Source organism: Periplaneta americana, chromosome 7, assembly GCF_040183065.1.
Source record: "Periplaneta americana isolate PAMFEO1 chromosome 7, P.americana_PAMFEO1_priV1, whole genome shotgun sequence".
Classification (NCBI taxonomy): Eukaryota; Metazoa; Arthropoda; class Insecta; order Blattodea; family Blattidae; genus Periplaneta; species Periplaneta americana.
The window spans coordinates 25,213,713-25,240,001 of record NC_091123.1 but is presented as its reverse complement, the minus strand read 5'-3'; the positions used below and the strand labels follow the sequence as shown (position 1 = coordinate 25,240,001).

At 32.9% G+C, this 26,289-nt stretch overlaps 1 protein-coding gene across 5 annotated transcripts in view; it reads right to left on the bottom strand.

The window, feature by feature from the left end:
• The window catches only part of LOC138702989 (titin homolog), a 914,774-nt gene that overhangs the window by 634,911 nt on the left and 253,574 nt on the right, over window positions 1–26,289 (bottom strand). For all 5 annotated transcript variants that reach the window (XM_069830459.1, XM_069830463.1, XM_069830460.1 and 2 more), the window contains one exon: window positions 7,806–7,969. In XM_069830459.1, the coding sequence (XP_069686560.1) occupies window positions 7,806–7,969 (164 nt within the window). The remainder of the gene's footprint in view (window positions 1–7,805; window positions 7,970–26,289) is intronic.

Genomic DNA, 26,289 nt, shown 5'->3' with positions numbered 1-26,289 from the left:
CATAACTCTAATTGTTGCATTATACAGTGTAAATGTCCGATTACTAAGGAGTCCTCTGAAGTTAAGTATTTAGGTATAATTTTCGACAATCATTTAAAATGGAACCAACATATTATTTACCTTTGTAATAAATTACGTGAAATAATGTATTATTTTGTTTTATTGAGGAATTACTTGTCAATAAGTTTATTACGCACAATATACTTAACTTTTTTTCAATAGGTAATTATGTAGGGAATTATAGGATGGGGCAGCTTATTTAAATCCGATTTTAATCCACTTTATTACAGAAGAAAATAATTAAAATATGTCTTCATAAACCTATTGATTTTCCATCTCAAAATTGCTTTTAGACTTTAATGTTCTTACATAAAACAAATTTATTATATTGTATTAATAAAATTCATACATAAAAATCGAAATAATTTTGAATTGTAATCTCATAGTTATGAAACAAAACGTATGAATTCTGTAAGATTGTTTGAACCAAAATGCAACACTGCTACAATATTTAATCATAGTAGTAATTTAGACCCAATAATACATAACAAATTTATATTTAAATATCCTAACCATGTCAATTCTAATAGCTCTAATATTGAATTTAAAAAGTTATGTATGGGTTTTATAAAAATTGAAAAATTGTACATTTAAATGTATATATTCTTATTGCGTAGTAGACATAAGACAAATTGTATTATATACTTCTTAATTTCAATTCAGGAATACGCCCCTGAGCATGAGTTCTACTCTTTCAGGGCTGACTAAAGTTTTTCTGTTTATATCATATTTTATGTTACAATTATTAGCAAAATAAATAAATTAATTAATTAATTTACATACAGTTTTTATTTCCTCATTGTATCCATTAAAGTAATAGGACCTAATCAAATTAAAGCATAAACGCTCAGTGCGTGATTAACATTTCTACCTGCTACATTCTTTCGTTGGAACAAAAGTAAGTATCCTCAGATCTTTCTACTATATACCAATATCATTTCAGATTAATTCTTAAACACAAAATTCGTTTGTGCTATAAACTCTGTTTAATGCATAAGCGTATGATGTAGACATATCGTAATCATGTAGCACATTTTACATAAGAGATCGCATTTATATTTCAATTTTTAATTTCAAATTTGTATTTTCTTGTTGTTCATCTGCACATACAGGATGATTCAGGAGGATTTACCGTCACTTACGGAGCTTATTTCCTAAGACATTCTGACAACTTAAAATTAGTGTAACTTTGAAAATTGAGATTAGGACAAATTTATGTTTATATGACATTTTTTGCTTAGAATGTCTTCGGAAATAAGCTCCATAAGGCACGGTAAATCCTCGTGAATCACCCTGTATATATTGTATAATAATTAAAATGTTGAACTGCAGCACACTATAATGTTTTTTTTTAATATTTAATTTCAATATATATTTTTAATAAATTGTTCTACTTGATTCACGTACGATATTATTCTTCCTTATATTAATTTTATATTATGTAATTTCATTTTAGCTGTAATTTTACTTTCAGTTTTCCTATTTTATTTTATTTATATAGGCTATTACTCTTATATTAATAATACAGGGCCTTTCATAAGTAACGAGTCTATCGAAAAATTAACTATTTTGGATATTTTTTAAAATGATGTTCATCCTCACGAGAAAGAACCCTTCCCGGTGCCGTACAGTCGATTTGGAAACAAACACCCCCTTCCCTCGCCGCCACAGCTATTACACAAAAGAATGGTTAGTGATTAAAACACATAAATGTAAAAACAGTTTCAATTGTTGACAAATTATGATGTACAATTTTCAAAATGTTTCCCGTTCTGCTGAATGCACAAATGTAAGCGACGTATCAACTCTTCATGGACTCTGGTGAGTATGTCAGGCGTAACCATTTGTATCGTGTGTTCAATTCGATCCACTAATTCAGGAATGGTGCGTGGCTTAGCCGCATAGGTACGATCCTTTATGAATCCCCAGAAAAAGAAGTCCAGGGGAGTCAAATCAGGTGATCGCGGAGGCCAACGGATTGGTCCTGTTCGACCGATCCACCTGCCTGGAAACACTTCATCTACGGAGAAACGCTTAATTTTAGCGACATTGTTTCCAAGTTCAAGCCAGGGAGCAATTTTTCTCTTCTGCAATAACGTTAAGCGGCTGCGTGACATTTTATCATTCCAGTCTATCACAACAATGTGTATAGGCATGGCCGTGTGCCATTATCCTTGGCGTATAGAAGGCCATGCTGCAGGTCATTTTAAGTTGGCATCAAATGTACATTACACATGGATACGTAGCTTCCTCTGGCGGCGGGGGTAGAGGGGTTTCTAAATCGACTGTATGGTACCGGGAAGGGTTCTTTCTCGTGAAGATGAACATCATTTCAAAAAATTATCCAAAATAGTTGATTTTTCGATAGATTCGTTACTTATGAAAGACTCTGTATATCTGATCTACGACAGTACACGAGCAGGAAATTTAGCGAAGCGAGAAATAGTAATTTGGTGATTTTGTCTGCGTCAAGTTCATTTGTATGTCTTACGTCCACAGCATGGGACCTCTGGTACTGTTCATCTTAAAAATTCTTCCTCCTCTCCTGGGCTTTGGCCCAGAATGTCGGAGTCAAATAGCAACCAAGTAACCATTAGACTAGAAAGGACGATCGTTGACGCTCAACCGCGGCATAAACTCTTCACAAGTAAATTTGCATTCATCTATTCATCTTTGTATCGGCACGTCGTAACACATCTGGACTGACAGAGAATAGCCGCCATTTCAGAACCACAATCGAGGAACTCGTTGGATGAAGAATTCCAAGAGATTTAAAACTAAGTGTCTCATGGTAAACACGTGCAGGCGTAAAAAAAAAAAAAAAGCATCGAAGGCTCTATCAGGCGAACGGGGCCGGAACATGTCCATCCAGTTCAATCTCAGGGTCCCATCTCAGTCTAAATTGTTCGGCCTTCGCAGGCCAGACTTGGTCCATTAGCTGCAGAGACTTGACTAATGGATGCAACAATCCGGGAAAACCCTTCAGCTGGCGTAATCTACCTTCTTTACTAGCAGGTTAGTCTCCTCTTCCTTTTAAAGGAACGATGACGTACAAGGAGACTGCAAGGTCGTTGGAGTCTTCTACATCGTGGAACAATAATAATAATAATAATAATAATAATAATAATAATAATAATAATAATTTGTAGTCTTTAGAAAATTAAGAAAATCTTTAACTTTTTGAAATACACTTTCTTCATTATCAAGATCCAGTATATCTCACCCTTAAAATAATAATAATAATAATAATAATAATAATAATAATAATAATAATAATAATAATAATTTGTAGTCTTTAGAAAATTAAGAAAATCTTTAACTTTTTGAAATACACTTTCTTTATTATCAAGATCCAGTATATCTCACCCTTAAAATAATAATAATAATAATAATAATAATAATAATAATAATAATAACAATAATAATATTTTTTATTGGGTTATTTTACGACGCTTTATCAACATCTAGGTTATTTAGCGTCTGAATGAAATGAAGTTGATAATGCCGGTGAAATGAGTCCGGGGTCCAGCACCGAAAGTTACGCAGCATTTGCTCGTATTGGGTTGAGGGAAAACCCCGGAAAAAACCTCAACCAGGTAACTTGCCCCAACCGGGATTCGAACCCGGGCCGCCTGGTTTCGCAGCCAGACGCGCTGACCGTTACTCCACAGATGTGGACAATAATAATAATAATAATAATAATAATAATAATAATAATAATAATAATAATAATTTGTCGTCTATAGAAAATTAAGAAAATCTTTAACTTTTTGAAATACACTTTCTTCATTATCAAGATCCAGTATATCACACCCTTAAAATAATAATAATAATAATAATAATAATAATAATAATAATTTGTCGTCTTTAGAAAATTAAGAACATATTTGACTTTTTGAAATACACTTTCTTCATTATCAAGATCCAGCATATCACACCCTTAAAATAATAATAATAATAATAATAATAATAATAATAATAATAATAATAATAATAATTTGTTGTCTATAGAAAATTAAGAAAATCTTTAACTTTTTGAAATACACTTTCTTCATTATGAAGATCAAGCATATCACACCCTTAAAATAATAATAATAATAATAATAATAATAATAATAATAATAATAATAATAATAATAATTTGTCGTCTATAGAAAATTAAGAAAATCTTTGACTTTGTGAAATACACTTTCTGCATCATGAAGATCCAGCAATCACACCCTTAAAATAATAATAATAATAATAATAATAATAATAATAATAATAATAATAATAATAATAATATAGCGTATTTTACAGAGTACATTCAGTAATGTGTTCACTCTCCTGTTGTATTGCTGGCTCCATTGTTCGTTATTCTTATATCCAAAATCAGATCTATTGTTGATAAAAAGGTACGATAAGATGCAGCCCAATAATATCACAGGTAATTTATTATTTATGGTAATTTCCTTCATAAAAAACACTACTTCATAGCAGCCGAAATTCGTAGATTCAAAGATACAAGGTAAGCACCGGCATTAACTGTGCTTAAAGCATCAAGAAACGTAAAATGCTGTGACAGAACTCTAATGAAATTACGTTGTATTTTAATTTATTTTTACATATTATTACATATTAATCAACACTTTTCCAATATATATTGCTTCTTTTTATTCTTCTCTATGCAGTTCTGGGTAACCAATGCCAGTTCTGCTTCTAAAAAAACTGATCTGTCCATCGACAAAAATGGTCTTCCTATGTTTCGGGTTCCTTTTGCTTTATAGTTTAATCATCATCATCTTCATCACGGCATAAGCCTTGTGGCTCGTTCCGTCTTCAAGAAAACTGATCCGACCATCTCATCCGTGGCCTGCCGACATTTCTTCTACCTACAGGTTTATACTTATTTATTATTTGTGGTATACGATCTTCATCCATTCTTTGTTTATGATCTTGCCATCTTTGTCTGTATTCAATGATTGTTTCATTTAGACTCTGAATTTCCAATTCTTTTCTAATATCTTCATTTCTCTTTTTTGTCCATGAGTCTATAACCTGCGACCTGTCTCAAAAATTTCATCTCAGCAGCCTCTATTTTCTTCTGTTGTGAGACAGTCAAGACCCAACTTTCACACCCATAAAGCAAGGTTGGGATCGCCATTACTTTGTAAAGTTTTAACAGTGTTGCTCTATTACAATTTTTAAAAGTTCTTTTCATTGTACCACATAATGTTTGGAATTTGTTTAATTTATTTTGCACATCTCCATTGCCGGTATATGACACAATGTAACCAAGATAATTAAAATCACTTTGTTGTTTAATAATTTCTTGAATTAACTGACTTCCTTTGAACGTGATGACTCCATTTGTACTGGTATTTTTTTATTTCTTTTAAAATTTCTTCGACATTCCATTTTTCTCTAATTTCCTCACTTTTAATTCGTAAAGTCACTCCGCTTTAAACGGGCGTAGAAATCTCATCTATGAATAGTTAATTCTGTGTTTATTATGCTGCAGAAGAATCCAACATTCGCTTTCATATAGAAGTGCTGGTTTAGAAATAATGTTGTGGTATCTAATTTGAATTCCTTTCTTCATGTATTTTCCAAAATTTCTCTTCAACACGCCATTTAATCTGTTATATTTTACTAAATTTGTCTGAACATCTTTTCGATTTTCAAATTGAGGCATGGCTTTCCAAGTATACAAAATCTGTTACCTGTTCAATAATTTTGTTAGTTATCAGTATTTTAACTCTAGGAAGGTTTTTCCAGTTATTGTCATCGACTTAAATTTATCTTCTGGAATTTTTTTATTATAGTTTCTAAGAATATATTGCACTTTAAAAACAGATCGCAGCAAATCATGTTCACTTTCTCCCACCAATATTTGGTCATCTGTAAAAAGGACTGTAATACTGTATTTCTATCAATGTATACGCCCGGGGATTTTAATGAATTCTATCCTTTAATTATTTTGTCCAGGTATAAAATAAATAATAATGGAGAGACACCACAACCTTGTTTGAGTCCTTGATTTACTTAAAAACTTACCATTTCCATGATTTAATTTAATTTTTATTAAAGTTGTTTCATAATAGTACATTATGCAACGAGCCTATAATGTTAGTAATTAAGACGCGAGGATGTTTATGAAACGAGCGCAAGCGAGTTTCATAATTTTCATACGAGCGTCTTAATTACCATTATAGGCAAGTTTCATACGACTTTTTATGCTCGACCCTATTTCTAACTTGAAATTATTCATAAGTATTCATGTTATTGTTATGTGAGTGAGTGCAATAGCCTACCTCAAAAATTGTGAGATGTGCGCAGACGCGAAAGTATTGACTTTTTCCGGGAAACGAATGTCGACGACCTTGATATAATCTAGAGAGTAAGATAAAAATTAATCTTGATATAACCTTGAAATTGAATTCGACATTGAAAAACGAGATGACAAATTGAATTTATTTCAATATTATTTACAATTAATGCTAATTATTATAGTAACAGAACATAACCTTCTGCGACAGTATTGGATTTCCAGCCTCCGTGACATTTCCAGTTGTCTTTCGATTGCATATCCGAGAATAATCGAAAACATGAACTTTAATGAATAGGTGTACTTTAATGGCATGCATTAAAGGACTACTAGCAGGTGTATAATTACTACATTTCGGCATGGTCAAGCATAAATACTTTTGTGCGAGATCGTGCGTATTTGCTTGTTTTCCGCATAGAACCAATACGCGGTAAGTGTGAAATACCACATTCAGTATTCCCAACGTAACACACATAACAATTTCCCTCTTCTTACCGCTTAAGCGCGACATTCATTTTACTGCTTAGGCTTTTAACATATTATTTTTAGAGACGTTTAACATAGTAATAATTATAAATTGGAAACTTACCACTGCAATTTAACCTAGATTGCAATGTTAATTATTGTTTTTAAATATTTGCAAAAATTAAGTAAAGTCTACTACTCCACGAAACTTATTGCATTCCTGATACAAGTAACATTAAGGAAGCCGTGAAAAAATCAACAAGATTCCAGATGCCGATATTATTACTGCAATATGTTATATAAATAATATTGTTAAAATATTAAAATGAAAAATAAATCATTACATAACCTTACCGTTTGTTTTAAGTTCGTATTTATAGACTGGGGGGAAAAAAGACAGACGTATATCGCGGCCTGCTGGAGTATAGTAAACACAGAAAACATTTTATAGCAACAATGTTGAAGAAAGATATTTTGGTTTTCCGAAGTTGCCGTCATTAAACAGAAACCAAGATGGAGATTTCATTGCAACTAATTAGAAATTCGTCTTTCAGGTATGTAATAAACGATCTTCGCACAAAATAATTTACGATACACGAGCGGTATGTTTGTTTTCATGTTCTCGGAAATTAAAAAAGCTCAACTACGTTTCGCTTTTTCAATCTTTTCCTCGACCATGAAAACGTCAACATACCGCTCTTGTAACGTATATTACTATTTATGTCATTTATTAAATTATTTGGGACCATATAGTATTCCAGAACTTTCCATAATAGTACCTCTTTACTCGATCACATGCTTTTTCAAATTCTAAAAATAATAAATAAATTGGGCAGTTATTGGTATACTACATTTATCGCTAAAATAATCCAATTTCGACTAAAATACTCATGAAAATCCACGATTGATTGCAACATTGAACATAATTGAAATAAAAAATTATTCTTGATTTGAAGCGGAGTAGTATACAGACCTCGATCCAGCGCGCTCCACCATCGCCGCCGAGGGGCCACGCCTCCACTCGGTAGGCGAGGACCGGCGCGCCCCCACGGATCTCAGATTTGGGCCAGGACAGTGTGAGCCAGTTCCGTCCGCTATCAATGACCACGGGCTCCCCTGCCACAGGGCCCGGCACATCTGCAACAAAGGGACTCGTTAAGGCCTTCCGGTTCACTTGACACAATTATGGTAAATGACTGGAACCGTAAAAACACAACGTTTCCTGGCAGGGATTGTAGATTTTCAAATAATGTGGGCCTACAGTAAAAAAAGTTCAGAGTTAGCTACAATAACATATAGAGGCACTTCATTTTATTTTTACTAACATTTTTAATATTAACCTGGCTATACCTTTGGGTCAACGCCGTTTCCTACCTCCTTCCACGACTGGAGTTCGATGATACTGGCGTAATATACAAACAAATCACTTTACTAGGTATAGGAGGGAAGAAAAGTAGCTCATCCATTTACTTAAACTAGGAAATATCGCGCTTTTGAGTTTGATCATTTTCATTAGGTTTTTGTTTAATCAAAATACAGTACAGTATTAACAATAAGTATTTTTACTCACGAACTGAGCTGTCCATGTGGACGTATTCATTATGCAGTGTATATTATAGACCTACTGTCTAAAGCACATTAGCGTAAAATATAGATAATGAAGTTAAATTGAAAAATAATCATAATATGGATATTTAAACACATTTTAAAATGGTGGCCGTTCATTTCATACAGGCTTCAGTTCTAATGTGCATATTATCGCACTGTAGACTATTATACCTAATCCCAATTACCAGTTCCGTTCTTCGTACTAGTAACTCATGTTGAAATAATTCCGTACCTACTCTATAAAAGGGTACCTTAGGTACTGTAAATTCAATCTTCACTTCTGCCGGATCCGAAAAGATAAAATTACTCAGACATGCTATCTACTGTTCGTACAAGTGGTTATGTCGTAGAAAGGGAAGAAATCACGTGACAGTTACTTAACAAGGCCCTTTTATTTAAGTTATTTTAAACAGTTGTATAATATTACGTAGACGTCCAATTCCTAACAGAAATTAATGTTCTAAGAAAGGGGCTAAGACAGCCCAGCCACTAGCTGGCGAATAAAAGCTGGTGGGGGAAACCGGGATACGATGTAGGCAAATGGACGACAGTACCTGTGCGAAAATGATTTAATATTGAAAGCTCTTTCGTCACTGGAAAACGCGAACATATTTTTGGAACGTACTGTTTACTATGACCGTAAGGCTACTATGACTGTGTATGCAGTCTTGGATCTGTGTGGAGGACGGTTGAACTTCATTAGTAGAAGGGGTGGGAGTGAAGTACATTAAAAAACTCAGGTACAATAAAAATTGAAGTAAAAATAAAATGATGTCCCTGTATTTTTCTCTACGTTTCAGTCGATCTCTTTTAGTTGCACGTTCCGGATTTGTAGTTTGTTTATATTTATTCTGGTTATCTGTGTTACTTTTGTTTTTCCGATATTGGTAGTACTTCCGAGCTGGATGTTTTGGAGCTCGGAATGAATCCGTCACTGGAATATTAACCCTTAACTTGGCAAAGCTTCATTTCTCACACTAATTTATTAAACCTTGTCGGACCGTAAAGAAAACAACTATCGCAATGTCCATATTTTTATATGTTGTACGTGTTTTAAATTTTGACATTTTTAACGATTCTGCTAATACAGTTTCAAGTTTTAAACAAGTGTCAACGTGAACTAGAAACAATGATTTCAATTAGATGTAAGAATTCAAGTGTATTAATGTCATGAGTTATTCCTAATTGTTTGCTTTGTGTATTCCATTGTAATTTGACTGTGATTGAGAAGGAGGAAGTGGTGGCACCTAAGTTTGTGGAACGTTTCACTACGGTCCACGTGAAGGAGGAAGAGCCAGTGGTTCTCAATGCAAGAGCCGTTGGCACTCCTATTCCACGAATCACTTGGCAGAATGTAAATATTGCTTAAATACAATAAAACTGATACAAAAGTGTAGATAATAATGAATTTAATTTACTATTTCTCTGTACAGTAGCTTATGCAGGGACATCATTTTATTTTTACTAACATTTTTAATATTAACTTGCCTATACCTCTGGATTAACGCCGTCTGCTACCCCCTTCCACGACTGGAGTTCGATGATACTGGCGTAATATACAAACAAATCACTTTACTAGGTATAGGAGGGAAGAAAAGTAGTTCATCCATTTACGTAAACTGGGAAATATCGCGCTTTTGAGTTTGATTATGTTCATTAGGTTTTTGTTTAATCAAAAAACAGTACAGTATTAACAATGAGAGTGTTTTTACTCACGAACTGAGCTGTCCATGTGGACGTATTCATTATGCAGTGTATATTATACTGTCTATAGCATTAGTGTACAATATAGAGAATGAAGTTAAATTGAAAAAATCATAATATGGATATTTAAACACATTTTTGAAAATGGTGGCCGTTCATTTCAGTTCTAATGTGCATATTATTGCACTATAGACTATTGTACCTAATCCCAATTACCAGTTTCGTCCTTCTTACTAGTAACTCATGTTGAAATAATTCTGTACCTACTCTATAAAAGAGTACCTTACGTATTTTAAATTCAATCTTCACTTCTGCCCGATCCGAAAAGATAAAATTACTCAGACATGCTATCTACTGTCCGTCCAAATGGTTATGTCGTAGGGTCGTAGAAAGGGAGGAAATCACGTGACAGTTAATTACTTAACGAGGCCATTTTATTTAAGTTATTTTAAACAGTTGTATAATATTACGTAGACGTCCAATTCCTAACACAAATTAATGTTCTCACAAAAGAGCTAAGACGACAGCCCAGCCACTAGCTGGCGAATAAAAGCTGGTGGGGGAAACCGGGATACGATGTAAGCAAATGGACGACAGTACCTGTGCGAAAATGATTCAATATAGAAAGCTGAAGTAGCCCCACTCGTGGCTACTTCCGTCATTGACTTCTAGCAGAATGTGGTGCCCACAAGTGGCGAGGTAACACGTTAAAGTACAAAGTGTCCAACATTCCCGACTGTCCAACAGACCCTAATTTACCCTAATTGATAATTTCTGAAATACAATTGAAAAATCTGAAATACAATTTGATAATTTCTGGAATAGAATTGACAAATATGAAATATAATTGATAATTTCTGAAATACAATTGACAAATCTGAAATGCAATTGATATTTTCTGAAATACAACTGGAAAAGGTGTTCATGAGGAATGAATGATGATATCGATTATTGAAGAGATTATGTAATTTCGGGCAGGAGAAAAGACATTACCGTTACTGAGAAAACGTGTTCCAGACACAGTCTTTTTTCACCACAAATACCACTTGGACCCCCCGGGATTTGTACCCAAAGTTCCGGCATGGAAATCCGAAGCTCAAACTCTCTAACCGTTCGACTAACAAAGCATCGTCTCAGGATTTCTGAACATGTGTATTTCCGTGTAACATGACAATACTTTCTCCATACCTCGCATAACGAGACAATTAAAGTCATACTTTACTCCAACACAAATGCTACAATGCTTACTTGCAACAGCTTGCTAGGAATGTTAAGTGTATGAAGTTAAGTTAGTTTTAAATGACCAGTGCTTCCTTTTGTGCAGGAAGAGTTAACGTAGGCTATGTATGTTAACTGTAGCAAACAAATAAAACTGACTTTATGTTCCCGGCTGCACAACAGAGAACTCCGGGTACTGTTTGAGATACTCTGGCTGAACAATCAACCAATTTGTCCCGGCGAATAACTCAATTTGTCTCCTGGCAATAAATTTCAGCACAGCAATCCGCTTGTGTTTTTACTCCGAAGGAATGACAGAGCTGTAAGTACATAAATAAGTTATGTAGGCTTACGAATGCGGCTTCTTTTCAATTTGCAGACGTCACGGCCTCCTGTATGATATGTGCACTGGGACAGAATCCAATGAAATTATTTCTATCAGAAAATAAAGGCCAGAAACGAAGTCCTTTCTTAACAATGGAGCCATTAACAACTTGTGTACACATTTTTTCGCCTAATTTACGTGAAGGAATGCTAAGTGCGATACTATCTCCTATGTAATAACTTCACGAAGGAATTTCAAAGGCAAGTGAAGACAGTATCATCTCAGTGTGTGGCAGCTGACGGTTCAGGTGCCGGCGCTAACTACAGGGGTTAGTGAGGCTACCTGCTACACCGTATATCCCGAAACGTAACATGTATGCGGTTGCTCTCTTCTAAAGAGACAAGCATAGACTTATTCTACAGTAAAGGAAGAATTAGTTAGAAAATTACTTGGGAGAATAATATTAACTAACCTATGACTTGAATTATTGATTGACAAATTAAAAAACCTATGATCTGAATTACTGATTGACTAATTAAAAAAACCTATGACCTTAATTATTGATTGACTAATTAAAAATCTATGACCTAAATTATTGATTGACTAATTAAAACACCTATGACCTGAATTATTGATTGACAAATTAAAAAATCTGTGATCTGAATTATTGATTGACTAGTTAAAAAACCTATGACCTGAATTATTGATTGACAAATTAAAAAATCTATGATCTGATTTATTGATTGTCTAATTAAAAAACCTATGACCTGAATTATTGATTGACAAATTAAAAAATCTATGATCTGAATTATTGATTGACCAGTTAAAAAACCTATGACCTGAATTATTGATTGACAAATTAAAAAACCTATGATCTGAATTACTGATTGACTAATTAAAAAACCCCGTGACCTTAATTATTGATTGACTAATTAAAGATCTATGACCTAAATTATTGATTGACGAATTAAAAAACCTATGACCTGAATTATTGATTGACAAATTAAAAAATCTATCATCAGAATTACTAATTGACTAGTTAAAAAACCTATTACCTGAATTATTGATTGACAAATTAAAAAACCTATGATCTGAATTACTGATTGACTAATTAAAAAATCTATGACCTGAATTATTGATTGACTAATTAAAAATCTATGATCTGAATTATTGATTGACTAATTAAAACAGATGACCTGAATTATTGATTGACTAATTAAAAACCTATGATCTGAATAATTGATTGACTAATTAAAACATATGACCTGAATTACTGATTGACTAATTAAAAAAATCTATGATCTGAATTATTGATTGACTAATTAAAAGAGATGACCTGAGTTATTGATTGACTAATTAAAAAACCTATGATCTGAATTATTGATTGACTAATTAAAAAACCTATGACCTGAATTATTGATTGACAAATTAAAAAATCTATGATCTGAATTATTGATTGACCAGTTAAAAAACCTATGACCTGAATTATTGATTGACAAATTAAAAAACCTATGATCTGAATTACTGATTGACTAATTAGAAAAACCTATGACATTAATTATTGATTGACTAATTAAAGATCTATTACCTAAATTATTGATTGACTAATTACAAAACCTATGCCCTGAATTATTGATTGACAAATTAAAAAAATCTATGATCTGAATTACTGATTGACTAGTTAAAAAACCTATGACCTGAATTATTGATTGACAAATTAAAAAACCTATGATCTGAATTACTGATTGACTAATTAAAAAATCTATGACCTGAATTATTGATTGACTAATTAAAAAACCTATGATCTGAATTATTGATTGACTAATTAAACATATGACCTGAATTATTGATTGACTAATTAAAAAACCTATGATCTGAATTATTGATTGACTAATTAAAACAGATGACCTGAATTATTGATTGACTAATTAAAAACCTATGATCTGAATTATTGATTGACTAATTAAAACATATGACCTAAATTATTGATTGACTAATTAAAAAACCTATGATCTGAATTATTGATTGACTAATTAAAACACATGACCTGAATTATTGACTGACTAATTAAAAAGCCTATGATCTGAATTATTGATTGACTAATTAAAACACATGACCTAAATTATTGATTGACTAATTTAAAAAGTTATGATCTGAATTATTGATTGACTAATTAACACACATGACCTGAATTATTGATTGACTAATTAAAAAACCTATGATCTGAATTATTGATTGACTAATTAAACATATGACCTGAATTCCTGATTGACTAATTAAAAACCTATGATCTGAATTATTGATTGACTAACAAACCCATTACATATTTAATTTATTGATTGACTAACCAATTCAGAAACCCATGAGTTAAATTACTGATAGCCTAACTAACAAACCCATTACCTAAATTATGGATTGATTAACTTACTAATTGACAAAACCATTACCTAAATTACTTACCGACTAACAAATAAAATTAATAAACCCTCAATATAAATTATTCATTGACTCTCAACAAACACACTACATAAATTATTCATTGACTAATTGTTAATAAACACTACCTAAATTATAGATTGACTGTTAACAAACACACTACCTAAATTATTCTCTGACTAACTGTATAAAATACACTATCTAAATCATCAATGACTATTAACAAACACATTACCTAAATATTATTGATTGACTAACTATTAACAAACATACTACTTAATATTTATTGAGTATTAACAAACACTACCTAAATTATTAATTATCAACAAACTGAGTGACTAACTATTAACAAACACATTACCTAAATTATTAACTATTAAGAAACACTACCTAAATTATTAATTATCAACAAACTGAGTTACTAACTATTAACAAACACATTACCTAAATTATTAACTATCAACAAACTGAGTGACTAACTATTAACAAACACATTACCTAAATTATTGACTATTAACAAACACTACCTAAATTATTAATTATCAACAAACTGAGTGACTAAATATTAACAAACACATTACCTAAATTATTAACTATTAACAAACACATTACCTAAATTATTAACTATTAACAAACACTACTAATTTATTAATTATCAACAAACTGAGTGACTAACTATTAACAAACACATTACCTAAATTATTGACTATTAACAAACACTACCTAAATTATTAATTATCAACAAACTGAGTGACTAAATATTAACAAACACATTACCTAAATTATTAACTATTAACAAACACATTACTTAAATTATTGACTATTAACAAACACTACCTAAGTTATTAATTATCAACAAACTGAGTGACTAACTATTAACAAACACATTACCTAAATTATTGACTATTAACAAACACTACCTAAATTATTAATTATCAACAAACTGAGTGACTAAATATTAACAAACACATTACCTAAATTATTAACTATTAACAAACACTACCTAAGTTATTAATTATCAACAAACTGAGTGACTAACTATTAACAAACACATTACCTAAATTATTAACTATTAACAAACACTACCTAAATTATTAATTATCAACAAACTGAGTGACTAAATATTAACAAACACATTACCTAAATTATTAACTATTAACAAACACTACCTAAGTTATTAATTATCAACAAACTGAGTGACTAACTATTAACAAACACATTACCTAAATTATTGACTATTAACAAACACTACCTAAGTTATTAATTATCAACAAACTGAGTGACTAACTATTAACAAACACATTACCTAAATTATTGACTATTAACAAACACTACCTAAATTATTAATTATCAACAAACTGAGTGACTAACTATTAACAAACACACTACCTAAATTATTGACTATTAACAAACACATTACTTAAATAGTATTGATTGGATAACTGTTAACAAACACTATCTAATTACTGATTGACTAACAAATTTATTAACAATCCTACTAGCTAATGACTGACTAGCTAAAAGACTGATTCATAAATTAAGAAACTAACTAGCTAAATGACTAACTAATTTATTAACAAATCCACTAACTAAATGACCGTATAATAATTACCAAATCCGATAGTAAATTATTGGTTAAGTAATTTATTTTAAAAATCCTCTAGTTAAATGACTGACAAATCAACAAATAGTATGATATACCTACCTATAAATGACTGATTGACTAACAAATTAATAAATCCACTAGCTATATAACTTATTGCTTGACTAATTAAGATAACTCTACCTGAATGTGTCCGCGAGAGGGCGAATTTTTAATTAATCACTCATTCAGAGAAAAAACTGCAAACTGTAGCTTTTGTCACCACAGATCACACAGTCTGAGATCGAACCTCGATAACTTTCGTTGATTTGTTGTATTCTTGAGAAGATTTTGAAAATGTAGATGATACCACTGAATACGGTGGCATAAACATGTAATTAAAATAAAACATAAAAAGACGCAGCTTGTAGGCCTATTTATATGTTTTTTTTTTCCGAGCAGTGTGGTCTTGTAGAGGTTGCCATGAACGCATATTTCTACTGTTGTATCCAAACAGATAGGGCCTTGAATGATGAAAATAACACTTTTGTTTCTAGAATCTCTTTCACACTTTTAACTGCACTCTAAGATAAATAGAATCTAAAAGCTGTGTTTTAACAAAGCACAGCTGCGTTATAACATCTCTAGTTGAGAACCTGCCACGTAAACATTCTAACAGACATCTATCATAAACTATAAAGCATTTTAAACAGCATTCTATACTAATTCTATATCATACCTTTGTCTGAATTAGCATCCTGATTTGCAAACAAGATTAATACTCTACGCTGTCAACAGTAATAATAATAATTATAATTGTTTTTTGGTGGGTTATTTTACGACGCTTTTTCCACAGTTACGGTTATCTAGCGCCTGAATGATATGAAGGTGATAGTGCGAGCTACGCTGTTTTCGCTGTAAGAAAAATCCTAACGTAAACACAAGCACGTTGCTGTCATACCCGTGATTGGTTCCCAGTCGAAACACTCGCATGACGCAGGAAAATATAGTTCGTATTTGGAAACCATAATCTCGTGTTATTTGAAAATAAAAAAATTGAATTCTAGTTGTTAAATACGATGCAACATTCAACTTCACTCATATGTAAAACGCTATGTAAAAGAAAAGCTACTTTTATATTTTGTTATGTACTACTGGGCGTTCATTTCAAAGTGTGTCATGATGTCACTGTTGTTGGGTCACCGATTTGAAGCGAGTTTCAGCTTATATGTTAGAGAAGTTGCCTATTATTTAAGGCGTTCTTCAATCTGAACTTGAGAACGTGTACGGTATAACTTGAACGTCGTAGCAACAGATGGCAGTCTGTACGGACTGTGTGCTACCATAACCTCTTTCGAACTGTGTTTTGCGCGGGCAAGTCGTACGCAGGGTATTTGTTATCATCGATTGCGTACGGCAACATTCCACGACACAAATCAAATGCTCCGTGCCATGTTGACCGTCGAAGTTAATGTCAACAAATACGTAAGTAATCGTCTTAACCCTCTCCCCATATCCCGACAGTAAGAAAAAAAACTCACTTCAGTACGTGTTTCCAAACAGTTCACATTCTTGCCACTACTGGCGTTACCGTACGTATCGGTAAGTACTCTTCTGAATGAACGCCGTACTTGCTAGGCAACTTCTCTCGCATTTAGGTAATACGCCTCTGCGGAAGTGTAGGAAGATTGAATTCTCTAGGCTCATCGGATAGCCACATGACGACATACAGCGAGCCATGACACATTTTGAACTGAACACCCAGTATAAACGCAGATGAATACCAACAGTAATACCGAGGTAGTCTGTTCTTGTAACAAGCTGGCGTCTCTTGAGCTCGTAGTATGGCTTCTGCATCCTCGGTGTGTGTGGTTATTAATCATAAGAGTGGAAACCCTCTCAAAAGCGGAGAAAAACAAATAGCCTTATATGTATATACAGTAATAAGTTAAGTGAGTTGAATCCAACGTTATCTATTCAGAACAAGTCAATCATACCGCATGTTCCAGCTGGTAGGGATAACTGACGCTGTTGTGGACCGTCTCGTCATAAATCCTGCCGACGATAGGTCTGACGACTCCGATTTGGAAGGAATAACTCCTTTGCCCGGCAGCGATTGACCTTATACCTAAGTTTAAAATAATTTAATTACAGTAATTATAACGTAAATGTTACCTAAGTAAACGAATGCATAGTAGCGAGGTTAGGCCTACTTGATGAGTAAAGGGAAATGTTTAACATGAAACAGAATGTACAACAGTAGGCGGAATCACGTACCGAGAATCTATGGCGCCAAACAGCGGCCAATGAAGCCTCACTTCAGTCACGTGCTATTGTTTATATTAGGATTTTTCTTACAGCGAAAAGATTATAAATGAGTCCAGGGTTCAGCGCCGAAAGTTACCCAACATTTGCTCTGAATCTGGTAAGGGAAAACCCCGGAAAAAAACCTCAACAAGGTAACTTGTCCCAACCAGGATTTTCACCCGGGCTCGCTCGTTTCAAGGTCAGGCATACTAGCAGTTACTCCACAGCGGTGGGCAATTATAATTGTTGATTTCCATTATTATTACCATTATTATTATTATTATTATAATTATTATTATTATTATTATTATTATTATTATTACTGTTATTATTATTATAAAACAGTTATATTACCAGTTCTGTATGGCTGTGAAACTTAGACTCTCACTTCGAGAGAGGAACAGAGGCTAAGGGTGTTTGAGAATAAGGTACCTAGGAAAATATTTGGTACTAAGAGTCATGAAGTTACAGGAGAATGGAGAAAGTTACACAACGCAGAACTGCACGCATTGTATTCTTCACCTGACATAATAAGGAATATTTAAATCCAGACGTTTGAGATGGGCAGGATATGTAGCACGTATGGACGAATCCAGAAATGCATATAGAATGTTAGTTGGGAGGCCGGAGGGAAAAAGATCTTTAGGGAGACCGAGACGTAGATGGGAGGATAATATAAAAATGGATTTGAGGGAAGTGGGATTTGATGGTAGAGACTGGATTAATCTTGCTCAGGATAGAGACCGATAGCGGGCTTATGTGAGGGCGGCAGTGAACTTCCGGGTTCCTTAAAAGCCATTTGTAAGCAAGTATAAAGTAGTGAAACGAGACATAGTACGAAATGAAAGAACTTATAATTTTTTATCAATGAAAATTCCAAATAATTATTTGGCACAAAAAAGGATTTATTTTTTTTTTCGTTGTTGATAACTCTATAGCATCTATTAGATACTTTATGGTTGTGCTAACAGATGGTGTTACTTGTCAACAATGTGACGCTGAAACGTGTGTTCAGGTTACTGCCCAGCGACAGTCCTGATGCATTTTTTTTTATATTTGTGATGATTGGTTAATTAATATTAACCCGGCACACTCACAATCACACTCACATTCATACAAATTTCCAGACTCTATACACCCAGGGATTTTTTCTTCTTCAAGAAAAATTCACCGAGAGCCGAGCCGCCGAGCCCGGTAATCGAACCCGGGACCTCCTGACCTGGAAGCGAGCATGCTGACCAACAGACCACGGAGGCAGTCAAACATATTCATTTATTTATTTATTTATTTATGTATTTATTTATGTATTTATTCATGCATTCATTCATTTATTTATTCATTTATTCATTTTTGTTTATTTATTTATTTTTTATATTTTTGGTTTATTTAATTATTTATTTATTTATTTATTTATTTATTTATTTAGTTTGTTTATTTATTTGTTTTTTATTTGTTTATTTTTTATATTTACATACTTATTTGTTTACTTTTTTATCTATTTATTTTTTATTTTTATTTTTTTTTATTTTTTTATTTACTTATTTATTTATCTATTTATTTATTTTTTATCTTTTTATTTATTTATTTATTTTTTATTTTTTTATTTATTTACTTATTTGTCTATTTATTTATTTTTATTGATTTATTTCTTATCTTTTTATTTATTTATTTATTTATTTATTTGTTTCTCAATATTTGATTGTGATCCCAACTTAATCAGGTCTTCCAACTATAGTTTCATCTCAAAGTCAAAATCTATTGAAAGATTGAGTAACTTAATGCTGTTAAGATTAAAATCTATATTGTTTTAGGTTTATTTCTAATATTATGAACTCATTTAAATGATTTTACTTCAGTTATTTTTAGAATAAAAGTCTTTGTTTGTTACTTTTCAGGCTGTACTTGATCATGATCCAAATATAATAACTTAATTACCAATCAAAAATATTCATCGCTTCACGATGTGCAGATGTCACTTCTAGTTGGAGCTGCGTGTCAAAGCGGTGCTCAATACCGGTTCCCCCACTCGGCTGTTACTCTTCTCACGGTAGCACACTTAATTGCCCATCTCTTGATGAGATGACTATTGACTGACTGCCAATTCAAATCCAGGCCCATATGTTCACACGGGATTTAAACCAAACTTGAGTTATGGAATCCAGTCTTCACACAGCGGGAATTTCCATGGCAACACGTAATCGACTCAGCCTGTGTAAATTATATCAGCGTTTCATTGCACCTGTTTTTAAAGTGTGGGCAGACTGTCCTAGCGATATGAGATAATGATGTTTCCATAGAGACGAAATAGGAAAATTATTCTAAAAGACAGAAGAAACGCGTCCTTACAAGGGATCAAGGAGTAGTGTGTAAGAATCTATGTGAATTCTAAACCACTTTACCATTTGCACACTTCAACACCAAATTACCTTTCGTCTCGTTTCTCTTATCTATAGTCTAACCACGACGTAAATATCATATCACTTATCTGTGGCGCGTTAAGTATACCTTTTCATAGAACATCTCGTTATTCATCATCTTTTACAGTATCCACCTCGCGACAATGGAATTCCCTGTCACAAAGTATTAGGGGCTGCAAGACAATAAATACTTTTAAAAACAGCTTAAAAGATAACCTTCTTAGCATTTCACTCCAATCATACTGACTTAAACTATCACTGTCTACATTGTTACTCCTTCCTTTAGACATGCATCCTGATAGTGCTTTATTTTCAAAATTGTCTCATAATAATCTGTTTCTATTATCTAACATTACTTGAAATATATTAACATTCTATGTATTTTAGCTTAATTCTGCTACATAGCTTGTATTTCAGTGTTTAATTAATAGTTCATAGTATTTTGTTGTTTAATTCGTAAATAACTCTTGTATACATGTAGCTCTTATCTAAATCAAATTGTTGAATTCTTTGTAAGTTCATACATATATATGTATACTTTTTGCTGGTTGAGTGGAAGAGAAGGCCTTACGGCCTTAACTCTGCCAGCTAAAATAAATTATTATTATTATTATTATTATTATTATTATTATTATTATTATTTGTCTCACTTCGGAAGTTACTGTATTACCGAAGGAATTTAGGAAATGTTAAAAAGTGGGCGTACACTCATATGTTCAAGGCGATACAGAATCCGTATCTTTCCGTAGTTTATATTATTCACACGCAATTTGGGATACTATTACAAGATTTCTCTACACAGCAGTAAAGTGCCGATAGAAAACAGTAAGTATCGTTAAAATGTACAAAGCTCCTTAAGATTGTCTTGATGATACAGACCTCTAGTCTTTGTAGTTAGCCTATATTCAATAATGTTTTTTGTATAACGAGAATCAAAATTATTGATTTTTTAATGTGAAATAATACCGAATTCAGTTTTTTTGTACGAAATAACACCGAAATTAAGCCAATTTTTATACCGAAACTCAAGGAATTAATCTCGAGGATCCCTATTTATAATACACATAAGTTAAATAGAGTCCGGATGTTTAGGCATTTATAACGTTAAAATAGGCAAGGAAAAAAAGGCAATAAAAACGTAAGAAAGGCACAATAATCTTTGAAAAAGGCATTGTAAATTTTAAAAAGGCATAATATATTTTAGCAATAAATTTAAATTATATCAACATAACTCACATATTTACTTCATAGGTGACACATGTTGACTTATAAAATACTTTTTTTTTCGTTATTAACTGTCTTTTCACAAATAACTGAATTTTTCTTTTGGATAATTACGTTGGATATTGTAATGCTGCTAAAACAAGCGCTGTGTAGTCACGAAACTATCGTCATTTTGCATTAAGCCTTGATGACATAAGCATATTGTGCACCACTTAAATTCTCTTACTTACTTATGGCTTTCAAGGAACCCGGAGGTTCATTGCCGAATTCACATAAGCCCGCCATCGGTCCCTATCCTTGCAAGATTAATCCAGTCTCTATCATCACATCCCACCTCCCTCAAATCCATTTTAATATTAGCCTCCCATCTACGTTTCGACCTCCACATAGATCTTTTTCCCTCAGGCCTCCCAACTAACATTCTATATGCATTTCTGGATTCGCCCATACGTGCTACATGCCCTGTCCATCTCAAACGTCTGGATTTTGTGTTCCTAATTATGTCAGGTGAAGAATACGGTGCGTGCAGTTCTGCGTTGTGTAACTTTCTCCATTCTCCTGTAACTTAAACTCTCTTGGCCTCAAATATTTTCCTAAGCACCTTAATCTCGAACACCCTTAACCTCTGTTCCTCTCGCAAAGTGAGAGTTCAAGTTTCACAACCATACACAGCAACAGGTAATATAATTGTTTTATAAATTCTAACTTTCAGTTTTTTCGAGAGCAGACTGGATGACAAAAGCTTCTCAAAGAATAATAGCAGGCATTTTCCATATTTATTTTGAGTTTAATTTCCTCTCGAAAGTCATTTATATTTAATAGTGTTGCTCCAAGGTACTTGAATTTTTCTACCTTTTCAAAAGATAAATTTTCAGGTTTTATATTTCCATTTCGTACAATCTTCTGATCACGAGGCATAATCATATACTTTGTTTTTTTGGGGTTTACTTCCAAACCTATCTCCTTACTTCCTTCAAGTAAAATTCCCGTGTTTTCCCGTAATCGTTTGTAGATTTTCTCCTAACATATTCATGTCATCCTCATAAACATGCAGCTCAATGTAAAAATAACACGAATGAATTTTACTGACTATTACACTTTTACTAGCCTACGTCATACTAGTTTTGACCAATAAAACGGTACGAAAGGACGTCTTTCAACCAATCATGGCTGCTTATCGCAAAATTGTATCGCTTCCCTAGCACTTCTTCAATTTTATCGCTTACCTAGCATTTGTTTGTTTTTATCACTACCCTAGCATTTGTTTTCTTTTTTTTGCCAACATTTCAAACTCGAAATTCTTTACGGTATATACATCTTGATTACACAACTTTTAACACTGCATCACTTCGGAATATGTATTATAAGACTTTCTTGTGCTAAATTCTATCGTACCTGGTTTACATGTTTCGACGTATTATGGGTCATCCTCAGAACTGGTCATTGTTGGTCTTGACGCGTCTTATTTTGTTTCCTGTGAGGGTGTGTTCGTGTGGTGTAATGTAGAGTGAAAGGGTGTGTCTGTTCTGAAATTGAAATGTGTGTTGAGAATTTTATTGGGGTGTTTTTTTATTCTAGTGTGTTTAGTTTCTAGCTTTTTGGTTGGATGTTTACTGTAGTGTAGTATTTACGGTACTATAAAACATGCTTTGCGATCGTCATTTGTTAAAGCATAGACAGTCAACTGAGAATGGCTGCTCCGTTCAAAAGTTTTGGTGAAGCTAACATGAGTAAAGTAGAATTTCAGTAAGTCAATTACTATTTTATTGTATTAAGAGTAGTTTATTTCTTCTAATCTTCATATGAATGGATTATTTATGAAAGGGCCTAAGTCTTGAATAGTAAATTGTTAGCAGTTTAAGAAAAACTTCTTACTGGCCGAAATTTTTAAATTAAGGCTGAAATACAAATTGTATCATAAATTCTACTAAGCATTATAGAGTGTGAAACTTAGTCCTCTTCATATCTAAATCGATGTATGTACTCCCAAAGAGCAGTATTACATTACAAACTCATTTTCACAAAATTAGCGACTTAGGCCCTTTCATAAATAATCCATTCATATACTTTCTTCTAATCGTGTAATAGTCAATTAAATCCCATTCGAGTTTTGATTTTTCTCTAGATAAGCCGCGGCGAAGATGCGACTCACGAGCACATTGTGGCTCGCAGTGCTTTTCTCTCGCTTCCTACCTACAACCCCCACCCTCTCACTCACTGGAGTCAAACTCCGTTCTATTTGTATTTGTCTTGGACCTGCGAGTGGCGTATGGTCGCAATGTCTCTCTCGAAATCATGTACCTCTATAAAAAACGAAAGTTTCAAGTAGGATGGGAGGATGCATTCTTTTGCTTACAATATGATGAAAATATTAAATGTATGATTTGTTCACAAATATTACTAGGAAAACGGTTGTATAACATAAAACGGCATTATAAGTTACTACATGTTACTGATGAAATATTAAAGGGTTAAGTGTTATTGTTATTATTATTATTAGTGTTATTAATATTATTATTATCATCTCTGTACGTCGATTCTTTTACAGCAGATGTACGAATAATGCGGTTAGATTTTCAATTTAAACTCACAGATTTACAATGTGACGTTAAATGAAAGCTAGATGTAAGGACTTGACAGATATGAACTTTTCAAATCTTTGGAAAAAAATAAATATTTGAAGCTTCGTTCTTTCGCTTGCTCTGTTGAAGCCATGTTCGCTGTAACTTACGTTTGTGAAAAATTATTTTCAACAATGAAAATAGTAAAAATCAAATTTAGATCACAACTGACAGACAAATACCTTCGTGAACAACTACGATTGGCAGTAAGTGACATAATTCCTGATTTTGAAACTTTGTCGCAGAGACATTCTGTAGACAGTTAATTTTAGGTTGTAATAATGTGTCCTATGTTTTCTTGTTCATTTCTTTCATCGTTACACGTCCTAAACATTAACTTCCCCTTCGGTTGTCCGCCTCCCTCCATAGGTGCTATGCACGTTGCAGCTTACACAGTGGCTCGGCGCACCATGGCCTTTTCGCCACGGCTGCTCTAGATAAATCAAAACCTTTAGTGAGATTACTGTTAAAAATATACATACGCTAATCCCTCGGACGTAAAGTGGTATTGTTCTACTGTTTGCACTATCTGTTCGCAATCATAAGCGTTTTTTTAAACAAAACTTGTTTGAAATGACAAAACCACTCTTTCTCTTCTACTATACGTCACTCCCGCCACAAGCGAGAAAACACAGGAGTGACGTCACTGTGTACTCGTAATACTACCTGATGTGGGGCAAAGTATTACGGAAGATCATTCTAAATGTCGAGGGAAACGTTCCAGAAACATATGTTTCCAATTTTTCTTCTTTTCGAGGCGGAATTTGGCCTGAGTCACAGTTCCTCTCATCTGGTGGTAATAAACTGCTGTTAATACAGCGATCGCGGACTATTTTTCGCTTCACGTGGGCGCCCCTGCTGAGGAACCTCATAATCGGGACTCACACGCATGCGTGGGAAGCTAAAACCTTTACCTGAGTCACTAATAATAATTTTTATGTAACAGATCCCGGTCAGCCATAGACCGTGTCGCGGAGATATGAAACTAGACCTATGCCTTCTAATTGTCTGGAGGTGAGTCAAGATTTTTCTGCAACATGTCTCCTGTAACAAATGGTATCGCGGACGACGCCAACATTTATAAGAAAGTGAGGGGAGAAAAAAGAAGGTTGTATGTAATCTGCATAAACACAGCCTGTTGCAGCAGCACTTGATTGTTTTGAAACTATGGCAACAGTAGCGATCAAAACATAGCGAAAATAAATACACGACTTTCTTATAAAAAAAAAGAAAAAACATCACAATTCACGGTCGACTTGATGCTCACAGATAATACACTGACCGGCACAAAAAGCGAAACACTTCCATTTTCTTACTTCTTATTATAAGATCTAATTATTTATTATTTTAGTTCCTTCCTGTAACCAGTACAGGTTGTCATAGACAAAGAGTACAATAATACAATAAATGTGAAATAAATGCCTGGAGGATCAGTGAAAATAACAAACTGAAATCGATTCAAACACATAACAATAAACGAACAAACGTCAAGATGTTATTGGTAACAATGGATACTGAAAATATTTTGGTTATGACAAAAATATACCGACAATTTATGGACATTTCGTTTAACAATCAACAATTAAATTTGTTTTCTATAAGCAAATATACAGCCATTATACAATAATATTTAATATTGCTAATAACTTCTTAAATTTTAATTTTATATTAAAAAGTTGTTTTTTACAAAAGTTGTTGGAGAAACACCATATAGTCTAATAACATCATTCAACGTTAAAAATTCTGAAATAACCTGAATTTTATTTGTTAGATATATCTCGTCGTGCCAAAGTTGTGTTTTGTGATGAGATATTTCTGCGGATGAGAGCTTCAGATTTCAAAGTCAACATATTTCATGCGAGTTCCAACATTTTTCGATGAAATAATATACTATGCTTGTCTTGCGTCGTAAAGCAAAAGGAAATAAGCGTCAAAACATGGGTTTTTAGGTTATGGTTGGTTCATAGATAGGATTTTATGCTTGTTTGGATGTTGGTACTACTAAATTGTTGGGA